Source organism: Podospora pseudocomata, chromosome 7 (genome assembly GCF_035222375.1).
Source record: "Podospora pseudocomata strain CBS 415.72m chromosome 7, whole genome shotgun sequence".
Taxonomy (NCBI): domain Eukaryota; kingdom Fungi; phylum Ascomycota; class Sordariomycetes; order Sordariales; family Podosporaceae; genus Podospora; species Podospora pseudocomata.
In genome coordinates, this window is record NC_085891.1 from 3,089,274 (window position 1) to 3,103,000 (window position 13,727).

Below are 13,727 nucleotides of genomic sequence, written 5' to 3' on the forward strand. Positions count from 1 at the left end.
AAGAATTCCCACTCGGGTAGTGCCCATGAAAGTTCCAGAAAAGGAGGCCTATCTATCGATCTCTGGAGTTGTACACACACAGTAGGCTCTGGGGTTGGGGGCCGCGGGGGCCTAACCAGATACTCACCTTGATTGAGTATTTGGCTTTTGATGGCTCATTGGCGGACGGTGCGCGGTGAGGTGGGTGAGGTGGGCTGGGCTCAATTTGCCTGTCTTTCTTGAACGGCCGCCGCCCTGGGCTCAAGTTGCTGTCTGCTGTCTGCTGTCTGCTGGCGAGATGATGAATTTCTCGGTGAATTGGGGGACTGGACTGATGTGCTCGGCAGCACTGCAGCTTGTTCTCACTCGCTCTCTCGTCTTCATCTTGCGCTGCTGCCCCTGGTCGCTTTTGGGTTCCAGGTGCAGGGGGGGCGCCCGACGGTTTGTGGTGTAGGCGGGCAGGTAGACCCTCTTACCATCGAGGTATCGATGGAGTACCTGAGGTACTCGAGGTACTTGGCTCTCCCACCCCGGCCACGCCCGCCAGACGTGCTTGGTTGCTGGGCTCTCGCTGCGATCGGCCCAACCCCTTTACTGTCACTGTCACTGTCACCATCTCGGCAGTGAAAGTTGAGGGTTTGCTTCATTACTTCGAGTCCTCGCTTGTTGGTGGTGGAAGCAGAGCATTATCAGCTTCCGTTGAATTTGTCGCCAAGACCGTGACACCATGCTAGGTCGACCTGGGCGGGCGGTCATTGCTGTCTGCTCACGGGTGGCGGGGAGTGATCAGTCGTTTAGTCAGTTGAAGCCAAGATGGATGAGAATAATAGACATGAAAGCTATCGTCTTGAAAAAAAAAAGAGACAGAGAGACAGAGAGAAGAGAGACAGAGAGACAGAGAGACAGAGAGACAGAGAGAGAGAAAAGAAGCGCCAGACACCAGGCGCTAGAGACCCCTGCACCAAAGGTACCTCGCGAGTACCAAGGGTACCTGTTGGTACAGGCTGCCCTGGGGTTCCGCCTCCAACCAAGTAGCGTCTGACACCGGCGGGCAGAGCAGCCAGAGCCCATCGTAGTAGGCCCCACATCCCCATCCTTCCAGGTTCTTTTCTCCCTTCCCAACTTTCCATTCCCACTCCTGGGCACACCACCGCCTGCCTCCCTCTTCTTCCGTGCCCACCACCGTTGCGTTGTCGCCAAACCTCAACCTCAACCTTCACTGAAGCTTTTCTCTCTCTTCCATTACCTACCTTTTCATCATAGTATTGGAACTGCTCTCACCTAGCCACTCGGCCACTCAACCACCGTGTGTGTCTAATAATTGCAACAACTGAACTGCTAGGTGCTGCGTGCCGGCTCCGGAACCTCGTCCTCCACCTCTTTTTTTGGGCCGCTTCTCTCACGACGACGACACGACACGACCACGACCACAACGAACAGCAGCTTTGTTTCTGACCCTAGCTCACGCGCTCTCGGTCGCCCTCGACTTCTCTCACTGACATTCTGTTATTTGTGGGCTCCACGAGCGCCGAATTGATCTTGGTCAACGTACACTGAGGGGATTTGTTTGGCGACATCTTGATCAAAGGCCTAACCGCTGTCGCCCCAGCGACACCGCCGCTTTGAACGCGCGCCGAAGCTTGCCATCGCCATCAAAGCCGTAGGTATATGGGAATCCGCCACGGTCAACATCCCAACACGCCGACGCTTGGCTCCGCAGCTGCCTCACCCTCTCGCCCCGGTGCGCTGCAGAAAAGGATAGCAAGGAGTTGATTCCACTACTCAACTGCGGCCATGGCCGCCAACATACCGCCACAGATGGTTCCCAACCATATGATGCTGCTTCAGCAGCAGCAACAGCAGCAGCAGCGAGCCAAATCCCAACAGCAGCAGCAGCAAATCAACCAACTTGTTATGACCTATGTTGTCAATACGCAGCCTGAGGCCGCTCCAAACACATGGCAGAGTGCCATGTCTCATAACGAGCGATATGGAAAGACTCTGAACCTGTAAGTACTGGACTGTTGAGATGCAACTGAGTGCATGACAAGCCTGGGTCACTAACGGGACTGCAGCGTCACAAACGTAATACTTGCCATGTCGACCGGCAATTTCACTGCTGTCTTTCAACACGCAACCGACTTCGAGAAAAAGGTTTGGCTGAGTTCTGAAAATAAGGTGAGCGCCACACGTCCCCTTCCAGTATATTCGTTGCACCGTTTGCATTTTTCTCTTTTTCTTTTTAGACAGAAGCTCGGACTGTATTCTGACATTTTCCAGGCCATGTACGACAGGGCCTTGCAAGGTAAAATCGACGAGATGGTCGCACGCAGACAGGGCAACACGCAACAGCTTCAGAACCAGCTGCAGCAGCAGCAGCAGCAGCAGCAACAACAGCAGCATCATCAGCAGCAGCAGCAACGTCAGCAGCAGCATCAGCAGCAACAGATGCTCATGAACCAGATGGCTGCTGCTCGAATGGGGCCGACCGGCCAGCCTGGATTTCCAGGCATGCAAAACCCGATGCAAGTTCCTCAAGGAACCCCACAAGCCCAGCTTGGTATGGGCTTGGCTGGGAACCCTCAGAACAGGCCCGGGCAACCACCGTTCGGAATGCAGATGGGACAGCCTGCACGTCCTATGGGTCCCATGGGCCAACTGCAGCCTAATGAGATCAATGCCGTCAACGAGGTCGCGCAGAGGCTGATGAGCCAAGTTCCCGAACCCCAGAAAGCCCAAATGCGCCAGAAAATCATGGAGAACCTGGGCCCGCGTGCTGCTCAGTTCCACGGGGATGTACTCGTGTGGCATTTTCAGCAAGAGGCCCTGCGGCAAATGACTGCGAGCCGGCAGAGGCAAGCTCAAGCTCTTGGACAGCAACGAATGGCCAACGGAATGCCGCAGGGCCAACCAGGACAGATGAACCCGAACCAACTCATGATCAATCCACTAGCACAGCAGCCAGTCATGCCGAATGGCCCGATGCTCGGCGCCAACATCGAAACTATACGGAACGAGCGTCAACAAGCTCTGCTCGCCCAGCAGCAGGGACAGATGGTTGTCCCGGCGAGCAACGGCCAGGCCAGAACTGTTACGCCAGGCCCGATGAACGGGATGCCGGGCGCTCAACCGAGCGTGAACCAAGCTTCTCGACCAATGCCGGCGGGACAGAATTTTGGCGTTCAGCAGCCTGGTGTTGCCCGAGGACCGATGATGGGACACCCGATGCAAGGACAACCGGGCGGTCTCGCCGGGCCCCCTACCACGTCTCAGAGTCCAGCCATGAACACGTTGAACGCGCCGATGCAGCAGCCGCCCGTTCCGATGGGGCATGTGGGGAGACAACCGCCCGTTAACCCAGGTAACCCGGCCATGGGCAGCTTGAACCCGCAATTCAGCCATCAGAACAACACACGACCGCCCTCGGCGATGCCAGGTGTCATGAACGGCGCGGCGCTGGCCGGAGGTCGAGGAATACCCGAAGGAGCAATGGGCAACTGGAATCAACAGCAACGGGCGGCCATGATGAGTGGTTTGTCGATGGGCACACCTGGCCAGATGCCCGGGGCACCGGAACAACTCCGAGCCGGCCAGATGAACATGGCGAATCAGGGACCGGGACCGAACGGGCCACCAAACCCAGCAGTGCAGGCCAAGATGTTGGAATACTTGCAAACCCCACACGGCAAGACGGCCATTGACAACATGGACATAGCGCCTGGTGTTTTCGGCATGCTTGCGAACAACGGAACGCATGTGGGGCCAAACATTAAGAAATGGTTTCAGCTCAAGGCCCTGGCAGTCAACAACCCGGCGCAACTGAACATGTTGCAGGCCGTCCAGCACAGGCAGTTCACAGTAATGTGGAACCAACAACAGAAGAGGCAGCAAGCAAACCAACCCCAAGGCAACCCCGGCGCTCCTTTCCAGCCGCCCCAGCTGCCCCCCGGCGAGGAATACCCCCCGCACGTCGCCCAGCTGACCCCGCAAGAGGTCCAGGCATTCATGAGCAGGAGTGCCAATCATGCGAACCAGAACCCGGCCATGGTCTCGGAGATACTTAGAAGATTGAAGTACACCGACTACGCCAAGAAGATCTGGGAGAAGCACAACAAGCAGCAGCAGCAGCAGCAGCAGCAGCAGGGAATCAACAATGCCAATGCTGGCGGCCAAAAGGCTCCGTCACAGATAGTACCCCCAACACCCACCACACAACCAGGTGCCCCTCCGATGGCTCAGCCGAACATGCCGCCAAAGCCCTCGAGCACCCCGGTGGCTCCTCCAGCATCCACGCCGGCCAGACAGACGCCCAAGATTCCTCAACAACCGCAACCTCAACAGCAGTCACAGCCGGCGCCGCAGTCACAGCAACAGCCGGGGCAACATGGACCGAACCCTTCCCCCGTGCCCGCCCCCAGGCACAACCTCAAGCGAAAGCCGGACGATTCCGAAGGTGCGGCCCAAGCGAACAATGCCGCTCAACGACCAGCGCCGGGACCTGGAGCTCAGACCAATATCCGTGCACCCCCACCGTTCAAGCCGCTTCCTGAGGAACAGGTTGTGGCCCTGGGGTCGCAGGAAAGGGCCGAGTATGATGCCACCTTGCGACTTCATCAGCGCATCACGGCCATCACCACGGAAGAACAGCTATTAGCCCAAGGGCAGAACGAGGTGCCGGTGCCCATGGACGCAGAACTATTGGGGAAAACCCGCAGGACGCTCCTGGGAGCATTGAGCACCATGAGAGGTGTAAGCGCGTGGTCGCAGGCATGGTTCTTCAAGACCAAGGACGAGGAACGTCTGAGGATTTTCCTTCGAGCAGTACGTATATCCGGATCGAGTCTCTGCATCACGGGAGGCTGACTGACATGTCGTGTAGCGGCACAAACTTTACAGGCAGCTCGTTCCAAACAAGGACGCATCACAGCCGTCAACCATCTTGCGGCCCGTCCTCACCATTTCGCCCCAGGAACTCGACCAGATACAGCAGATGCTGAAGAACATGGCCACTGACATCAAGACCTATTGCGTACCTTCGCTTGGTCTGCAAAATAGCTGGAGTCAGGCGAACGGCGGGACGCCAACCCAGCGGCCCGCGCAAGCACCCACGCCTCTGAGCCAAGCCAATCTGGAGAAGCAGACACAGGCGTTGAAGCAGGCGCAGAACCGCACGGCCGCGAAGAACGTTGCCGCCCCGGCCGCTCCGACGACCACGCAGCCGCCTTTCTCGTTTGGGGCTCACAAGTCGCCGGCCGGCAATCCGGAATACCTGAGCGAGCCGCTTCTCACACGAGACGGGCTCCAGGCACCACCTGCCAGGAAGAAGCCCAAGACGGGAGCAAACCACAGCTCGCCGCCGGCCATTCAGCCGGGCACTGGCTCCCTGTCGCCCAACGTCAAGGCGCCCTCTCCCGTTGTCAGCCGGAAGCAGGAGCCGGCCAAGACGGCACCCAAATTCATGTGTCCCGAACCCGGTTGCGAGCAAATGTCTGTGGGTTTCGAGAGCGAGGAAGCGCTTGGCATGCACAAGCAGGACGAGCACATCCGGCCATTCCAAGATCCTGTCGCCTTCATGCGGGAGAACATGGCTGCGGCACTGAAGCTTGACGAACAGGGCAGGCCCGTCTCGGCGCCGGCCATGGGTGGCAGTCTTTCCAAGCAAGGCCAGACACCCATGAGCAAGCCTGATCTGGCGGCGACGCCCATGTCTCGCGACGCGTCGATGAGACGACAGGGCAGTGCCGCGGGAGGACGGGAGAGCACGGCGACACCACGGATGGCGGCGAGCACACCCATGGCGCCGGTGGACGAGATGTGGGCGGGCACGACGATCGACCCGCAGAATCTGTTTGCCGGGCTGGGGCCCACGATAGACGCGACCACGGGCAACATGATGCACGAATTTGGGACGTACCGATCGATCACGCCCAACGACACGCCCGAGTCGACGGCCAGCAAGGACAGCGGGGTTTCGGAGCCGAACAGCGACATCCTCGAGGGCACCGGGCTGGATATCAACTTGACGTTCCAGAACTTCAACGAGGATGTGCTGATGGACATGAACAGGATCAACATGGATTCGCTGGATAGTTTGGTGGACAGCGACCTGTACGGCCCGGGTGGTGGTTTTGGCGGCGGGCAGGAGGCGTACCAGTTCACCTTTGAAGACATGACGATGGGGAACGACTTTAGCAAGCCGTTTCAGTTTGACAACAGCGGGTACATGATGGATGCATCGGTTTAGGTTCTGGATACCTAGGTGATGATGATGATGATGAAGCGGAGTGGCAGTTTTATATATATAATGTGCATGGGTACATGGTATATGGGAAAAGCTAGCAGGGTTGGTCTGGGCATTCACGAGAAGGGTAGTCTAATACCTCTTTTCTATTGGTTTTATTTTTTTCCTTGTCTCTCTTTCTCTCAGCGTCTCTTTATATGAGTGTTGCTGCGGTTTTGTTTTCGGGGCAGGGAGGGAGTTTGGTAATTGTGCGGATTGGGCTATACGGAAGCATTCTATATTTCTTATTTTTTTTCTCTGTCTCGCGGGTCGAATGGACGGTTTCTCAGGTCAGGCAGATAGGGTGATACCCCCCGTGAACTTGCTTTCTTTTTTTCTTTTTTTCTTTTTTTTCCAGTTTGTCTCTTGTTTTTTTCTTGTTTTTTTTGCATCGAGGTTGAAGAAAGATGGATGGATGGATGGATGGATGGATGGATGTATTTTGGGTGGATTTATTGGATGTATACGAATTGTATATTATACTAGTAAAAGGGGGGTTTTTGGGGGACATTGAATGAGAGATCAAAAGTATCACACCATATGACAATTTGTTTGGCATGTGTTGAAGTTCACATTGATGATGCTTGCTGCTGCTGCGGGGGCATCGGGAGTAGAGACGGGGGCGCGCCAATCCATGCAGGAAGACGCGATGATCCACTGTGGGCTGGGTGCCAAGGACTGGGGTCTTTTAGTTGACGTGGAGAATGAGATGTGAACAGGTTTATTGTATTCGGTGTGTGGATGGCAGTGAAAGGGGAACTGAATAAACTGCTGCCTGATCAAGGCTTTTTTCCTCAGCAGTAATCTCAGTTCTTGAACGCGACGAGCTTTTTGTCACACCAAAGACAAGAGGTACGTACCCTCCTAGGTAGGTAGGTACCCGATGCTTCTCTTTAGGCGCCGCACAGTGGGGTTTTCGTTAGCTTTCGGGGGACAGGGGCTCACTAGTGTAGGTACTTACACCTTGTAGCTCACATTGTTCTTCAGCACCCACCTACCATCCACAAGCTTTAAACCGCGACTTGTGTGGTTTTTGGACGCGACTTTTGTGCCCCTCTCACTCACGTCCTACTTATTTACCTTTTGATCTCATTCCTGGTTTTCCCTTTCCTTTTCTCAACAGATACAAGACGCGTTAAAGGGATTTGGACGCGATTTTGCTTTCAATACCTTACTCGGGAGAAAAGATTGGTGATAGCAATGGACGCCACCACACAAACCCAAACCCAAACCCAAACCCAAACCCCCCGCGTCCCACTCAGCTCTTTGAATCCCAACAACGCGTCTTCGCCAACAAAGAAGAGGATGTTGCAAAGCCCGTTCGAGTCACAGACGAAGATGATGCAAACGCGTACGCCGCCCGAGACGGGGGTCAAGAAGAGGGTGTTGTCTGGGACTGGAACAGTCGATTCCTCGCCCACAGCTTCGAGGGCAGTGGCGGAAGAGGAGAGGGTGGTAAAGAAAGCTAGGTTAAGCGTATGTCCCTCCCCACCTTTCCATAATTTTCCGGTTGTTGACAGACGTAGTACTCCTCATCACCGCCCGCATCAGCAGGGCCAGCATCGTCGGTGTTTTCCAGCCCGCACCACCACCACCACCTCCTCCTCCTCGAGGAGGGTGAGGGGGATGTCTCGATGGTTACCACCATTCCTGATTCAACACCTGCACCAGCACCGGCATCGGTATCGGCATCGGTATCGGCATCGGTATCGGCATCGGTATCGGCATCGGTATCGGCATCGGTATCGGCATCGGTATCGGCATCGGCATCGGCATCAGTGCAGAGGAGGAGTTTGACGCGTGAACAGGCTCGTCAGGTATTTTTTTTGTCCAGTAATCCTTTTTTGGTTGTTGTTGGGCGAATCAGCTAATGGTGTGATGAAGAAAGCGGAAATCTTACGGCTGAGGCTTGGGTTGGCGAATTACAAGGTGAGGACGGGGCAGGAGGATGTTTCGTTGGATCAGTTGGAGAGGAGGCTGATGGTGAGGCTTTGGGGTGGGGAGGGGAGGGTGAGGGAGCAGGGGGGTGAGAGGTCGTCGCAGCAACAGCATCAGAGATGTGGTTCGCAGCAGATGTTACCGCCGTCGACGTCTAGGGGGACGCATCATCAGAGGAGGAGCAGTGGGGCGGGGGTTGTGGAAGAGAAGGAAAATTGGAGGGAGAGGTTGTGGGAGGTCATGGGACGGAGGAAGGCGGAGAGACAACAACAACAACAACAACAGCAGCAGCAGCAGCAGCAGCAGCAGCAGCAACTATCGCAGGAAGATAGGGGGGAGGAGACGGAGGGGGAGGGGGAGGAGTTGGAACTGCCTAGGTTGCCGAGGGAAGAGGGGGATAATAGGGGGTTGGAGGCTGTGGGGGGGTTGTTGAGTTTGGCTAGGGGTTAGCCCGAGTTGGTGGGAAGGGGAGGGGGTGGCTTGTTTGTTTTCATGGCTTTCAGGGCGTAGAAAGGGAGCATACGGACGCATCTTTTGCTTTTGAAATTTTTAATTTGCTAGAGTTTGGGGTTTATTGGGCTTGCTGCACACGCTTCATGTCTGGGGTTTTGTAAGGGGTTATAGATACCAAGCCGGTTTTTTTATTTGGTGGGGGTTTATTTACTTTTTTTTTTTTGTTCTTTTGTTTTTGGTTGCTAAAACGGGAAGTTACTTCACATGTTGGATTTGACTTTACTTGTTTGTCTTGACTCAAAACTTTGATTTATTTACACACAGGCCACTGCTTTGCTCTCTGTGACTTTGGCTCTGGTGTTCAGCAACATTACTGTGCCCCCTACCCATCGTGAACGTTGGCGGCGAGCCGCGTGTGAGTAGTAGTCGTGCTGTCTTTGTGTGTCTGGAATGTGGTGAACCCCCCACGTCCGGCTCGAATGCTCAGCAAAGAACTTCCAACCAAAACATCGACCAGTGTCATTGTTCGGCTTCGAATGAATCCCACGCGTGAGAAAGTAAGGGAGCTGTCACATTCCCCTCAGCTTTGGGGTGCCTGGTGATGGTGGTGGTGGTGTTGTCGAGACAGACAGAGTAAGAGACAGGGGGTGGCGGGACCGTTCCAACCGTAAAGACGTTTAAAAATGCAGGAAAGTGGTTTTCTTTTTTCATTTTTTTTTTTTTTGCAAAACCCAAAGGGGTTTAGCGGTGTAAATCCCACGTGGCAGCCACTATCTTAGCGGGAGAGGATTAACCGCGTTTGGGAGGGGAGGGGGCTAACAAAAACTGATGAAACGCGAGATTTTGCGCGTCTAGCTGGATTGTTGCCAAACTATTTTGGGGATGGTGGGGGTGGTCAAATGGCGGGCAGGGGGGGGAAGGGGGTTTGCCAAGAGATGGATGGTGTTTGGTGAGAAGCCCAGGGCTCTGGGGTTGGGAGTGGGAAGTGTGGTTTGCGTGGAAGAGAGTGTCGTGTTTGGGGTAAAGAAATGAGAGACGTGGACAAGGTTGGGGGGAGGGGGAGAGAACAGACTGGTAGATAGTTGGCACGTCTTGTCGAAGTGGTCAAGATGCCTTTGAGATGATATTTGGCCTGTTCAGTATTTTTATAGACCTTGAAAGATGGTTGCAAAAGCCTCCAACACAACGTCCAAAAGCATATCTATTCATCTCTTCCAAGGCCTTGACACCACGCGTTGCGGTGTCTACAACGTGTGCCGCTTGGTTCTGAATAATGTGCTATTCACCTGAGAAACATTACACTTTCCAACCGCCCCCCCCCCAGAAACTCCTCCAACTCAACACCCACTCTTCCCCCCTTGCCCACCAAAGTCCCCACCACCCCCCTCAGCTCCTCCCCCGTCATGTTCATCACCATCCCCTCCTCAAAAGCAGCAAGATACAACCCCTTATCCAGACAACACCCCTCCACTCCCCGGTAAAACACCCCTTTTCCCTCCTTCCTGCCCGCACAGAAACGAACAAAACCCCTCCAGATCTCCCCATTCCCTTTCCCGCTCCCCGTGATGGCAGATTCAAAAGCTTTTTTAACCGAGTGGGCACTCCCGTTGCGGACTTCGTGCATGATGGCAAACCGCTGGGTGCTGGGGGAGTCATGTCCAGGTTGGAGGGCGATGGTTTGGAGAAGCTCCCTGACTGGATCCTTGACCAACAGGGGGGGTTGTGCCCAGGATAGGAGTTCGAGGAAGATGGTGTTGGAAGGGAAGAGCTCCAGGTGAGAGAGGACAGTTGAACAGAAAAGCGCCGGGCGGTAAGGCCCTGTCTGGGAGTGGTGGTGTGACAGCCTGCAGGCGGTTTGCAGGAGCTTTTCCAAACAGGGGGTGGATTCTAAAGAGCGGGAGGTGAATTTCTGGGTTATATCTGTGATTGCACCCAGGGCTGATGAGATGTTGCCTTGGGAGGACGAGGTTAGTTCACTGGGAGGAGAGGAAGGGGAGAGGTAGGCTAGTAAGAGGAGACTCTCCGCGTGGGCGGCGGCGGTGGGGAGGGAGAGGGAAGAAAGGGAAAAGTCGAGGGTGGTGGAGAATTGAGACCGAGCTTTGAGGAGCGTTGCTGGGGAGGGGGGAGAGGAGACGGAGGGGTCGACTGAGCGGCAGAGCGTCGTCAGGGCGAGGTCGTTGCGGGAGGAGAGGAGGTGGAGCCAGGTTTGGGTGTTGAACAGGAGCTGGCTGTTGGGGAGGTTGGTGGCTGAGTCGAGGATTTTGAAAGCGAGTTCCGGGTTGTTGTTGGAGTGCTCCAACAAGGCGTAGGCGTTGTAGAGGGAGGTGTTGGTGGTGTATTGCTTGAGCAGAGTTTTGGCAACCTTTTTGGTGGTTTTGGCGTCGGTGTTGAGCCAGACCGTGGCGAGGTAGATTTCTGCTAGGTCTTCACGGTGATGGTCTGTGACTAGTCGTTCGAGTGTGGCTAGCACCCATGGGAGGTCGAGTTGGGTTTCTTCAGGGGGGTGGGTTTTGTCCCAGGAGTCCAGGCATTTGAACCAGCCCTCCTTGGTGAAGAGAAGCTCGGGTGAGGTGGCCATGTCACCGCCTTGTTGAGCGAATTCAGGGGGGCGTTTTGACAGATCAACATCCACGCTCTCCGTGTTTTGTCCCTCGCGTCTCTCCCAAGGCCGGAAAGCCTGGCTTTTGGGAGCCAAGAATGGATCTCGCCGCCAGTCCTTCACAAACGGTTCCTCACAACCGGAGGGAATCCCAACAAACACCCCAAACGCCTCCACCACCAATTTCTTCGCAGTGTCCAAAACCCCGGCCGGGAACCAGACGACAAAGTCCTTGATATCTCCCCACATCACCACCCTAAACGGATCCTCATCAACCCCCTCATCCAGCGTCCTCGCCGGCATCCTCGTCCTCGCAGCCCGCTTCCTTTCCACAGCCGCCCAGAGCTGGTACGGATTTTTATAATCCTCAACATCAACCCCATCCCTTTTGTCCTCAAACCTTGGATCAGGCAGCAACTCATCCCCCCACTCTCAACAAAACACCTCCACCCCCTCGCCCCCTCCTCCCCAAACCTCGCAACTTCACTCTCCCAAAACTCTTCAAACCCCTCCGCCGATGTCGCCGTGCCGGGCCGGCAAAACGTCATCTCCAACAACGCCTGCCAAGAAGCCACCGCCCGCTCGGTATACCCAGCCTCGAACAACAGCTTTGTCAGGCGTAAAAAGACATAGACAATCTGCCGGCACACCTCCCCCCTTTCATCCCCCTCCTCCACCCCAACCAACCCCCTTGACAAACCCCCCAGCTTCTCAACAAACACATCCCTCATCCTGTCCACCGTACACGACCCCACCCTCCCCATCTCCCAACCCACCCTCGCGCGCCACAGCTCAAAGCTCCCGTCCGGTGCTACGCCATACTTTTGCGGGAGACTCTCCCACTTTTTCGCAGCGGTTTTGTCATCCCATATGTTAAGCCCCGTGGTCATCATGCCTAGGATGAGAACCTCCTTTTCACCACTAGATCGAGATGGCAGATGGGCAAGCGCTTCCTGATAAAGCGACAGCTTCAACTCGGCAAGGGCGATGGTTTCATTGCCTGTCCGGGGACGGGAATGACCAACGTCTTGGGCAAAGAGGGCGTCTTGCAGGGAGATCAGCCGGAGCCAGGAGGGGATGTCGGCGGGTGAGGAGCGGAGGTGGCGGGTGAGGGTGACGGATTCTTTTCTGGCAGAGGAAACCTCTTTTTTCTCTTGTTCTGGGGATGAGGTCTCCGAATCTGAAGACTCAGACTCGGAGTCTGATGGGGGAGGTTTGGCCTTGCCGTAAATAGACCTGTAGTCTGGCTTTCGGTCCTGTTGATCCTCCGGGTCTGATAATGAGGGGCTTTCCCGGCCGCGTTTTCGCTTTTTGGAGGAGGGGGGTGTCAAAGAGATGAACTGATCTGTTGGTGAGGGAGGTGGTTTGGTGGAGGACCTGATCCGGCGAGATTTGGCGCGTCGGATTTGTGAGAGGAGGGCTTTGTCCCTAAAGGCCGAACCCAGACCCTCGCGGGAGAAGGAGAGAGAAAATAAATCTCTGGGGCCGTCACGGTGGAGGATGAGATGGCCTCTTGACCCTAGGATTTTGCCATGGCCAGAGCGGTGGTAAGCTGGGATCTTGGAGCGGTCGTTGCCGCTGTAGCGGAGGATGAGAGGGTCGCCTTTTTTGTCAATGAAGAAGTTGTCGCTGAGAGTCTTGGGCTGGACCGAATCCTCTCTTGAGCTATGGTGCTGCTCCCTGTCTTTGGGCCTTTTCCTGTCTCGATCTCGGTCTCTCTCACGGTGCCTGTCCCGTTCTTTCTCCCCATCCCCATCCCTGCTCCCACTTCGTCTTCTGTCTCCGTCCCTCTCACGATCCCGACGACGTTCATCTCCCCGATTCCGAGAATCACGGCGTCTCTCACGGTGACGGCCATCATGCCCCCTTTTGGATTCCCCACCGGGGTCCCCGTGCCGGTCTCTGACAGGTTTCTGTGCCTCCCCCGATGCGGGTCCTGCTTCGGGCTCGGGTGTGGATTTCGGCTGGAAGGATCCGAACTTGGGCACGGCGCGTTGCCGTTTCTGCTCCTCTTTTGACGACATCGTACGAGCTGATGCTGTACTGCCTCTTCTCTCCTCTCCTCTCCTCTCCTTTCCTCGCCTCTCCTCTCCTTCCCCCGCTTAGCCTCCTGGTGTTTGTGATTGAGTCATGCAAACACGCGACGTTTGAGTTGAGTGTCGGATGATGGAGATGGGGTATGTATGGGGCTTGACATGAAAAAGAAAAGAAGCCCGTCTATTCTGTCGGTAGATATATAATTGGTGTCGTCTTCAACCAACGGTTACATTCCAACGGGCCGCCCGTTGGATTTGTTTGTTGCTGGCATTTCCCCAGCTTTCAGGCCTCAATTGCCTGCCGGGAGGGACCCTTTACCGCAACAGTCGCGGCACCGGCGCCTAAAAAAGATGACCAATGACAGACGCAGGGTGCGCAATGGGGGGGGACCATTATGACATAGCGTGTTTCCCCCCCCCGACAGAACAACACCGGCTCCGG

General features: G+C 55.7%; 3 protein-coding genes across 3 annotated transcripts; 2 read left to right on the forward strand and 1 right to left on the reverse strand.

Moving 5' to 3' along the window:
* Positions 1 to 1,137: 1,137 nt before the first annotated feature.
* Positions 1,138 to 6,800, forward strand: QC762_710460 (uncharacterized protein). The gene is given in 5 exon segments (XM_062893890.1): positions 1,138 to 1,988; positions 2,055 to 2,157; positions 2,260 to 4,800; positions 4,859 to 6,666; positions 6,679 to 6,800. 4 exon segments carry the CDS (start codon positions 1,774 to 1,776, stop codon positions 6,221 to 6,223), a joined length of 4,224 nt encoding a protein of 1,407 aa, XP_062739741.1. The 5' UTR covers positions 1,138 to 1,773; the 3' UTR covers positions 6,224 to 6,666; positions 6,679 to 6,800.
* Positions 6,801 to 7,459: 659 nt separating this feature from the next.
* QC762_710465 (uncharacterized protein) lies at positions 7,460 to 8,647 on the forward strand (the record flags this gene model as incomplete). The annotated part of the gene is made up of 4 exons (XM_062893891.1): positions 7,460 to 7,735; positions 7,786 to 7,941; positions 8,014 to 8,076; positions 8,144 to 8,647. 4 exons carry the CDS (start codon positions 7,460 to 7,462, stop codon positions 8,645 to 8,647), a joined length of 999 nt encoding a protein of 332 aa, XP_062739742.1.
* Positions 8,648 to 9,932: 1,285 nt separating this feature from the next.
* On the reverse strand, positions 9,933 to 13,273 carry QC762_710470 (uncharacterized protein; the record flags this gene model as incomplete). The annotated part of the gene is made up of 2 exons (XM_062893892.1): positions 9,933 to 11,649; positions 11,700 to 13,273. 2 exons carry the CDS (start codon positions 13,271 to 13,273, stop codon positions 9,933 to 9,935), a joined length of 3,291 nt encoding a protein of 1,096 aa, XP_062739743.1.
* Between the last annotated feature and the right edge of the window lie 454 nt (positions 13,274 to 13,727).

What these genes read in the sequence shown, in the direction of transcription:
- QC762_710460 (XM_062893890.1), top strand. Translation starts at nt 1,774, where the DNA reads ATGGCCGCCAACATACCGCCACAGATGGTTCCCAACCATATGATGCTG. An exon ending in GGCTGAGTTCTGAAAATAAG is followed by an intron (nt 2,158 to 2,259) that starts GTGAGCGCCACA and finishes GACATTTTCCAG; the next exon opens with GCCATGTACGACAGGGCCTT. An exon ending in TGAGGATTTTCCTTCGAGCA is followed by an intron (nt 4,801 to 4,858) that starts GTACGTATATCC and finishes CATGTCGTGTAG; the next exon opens with CGGCACAAACTTTACAGGCA.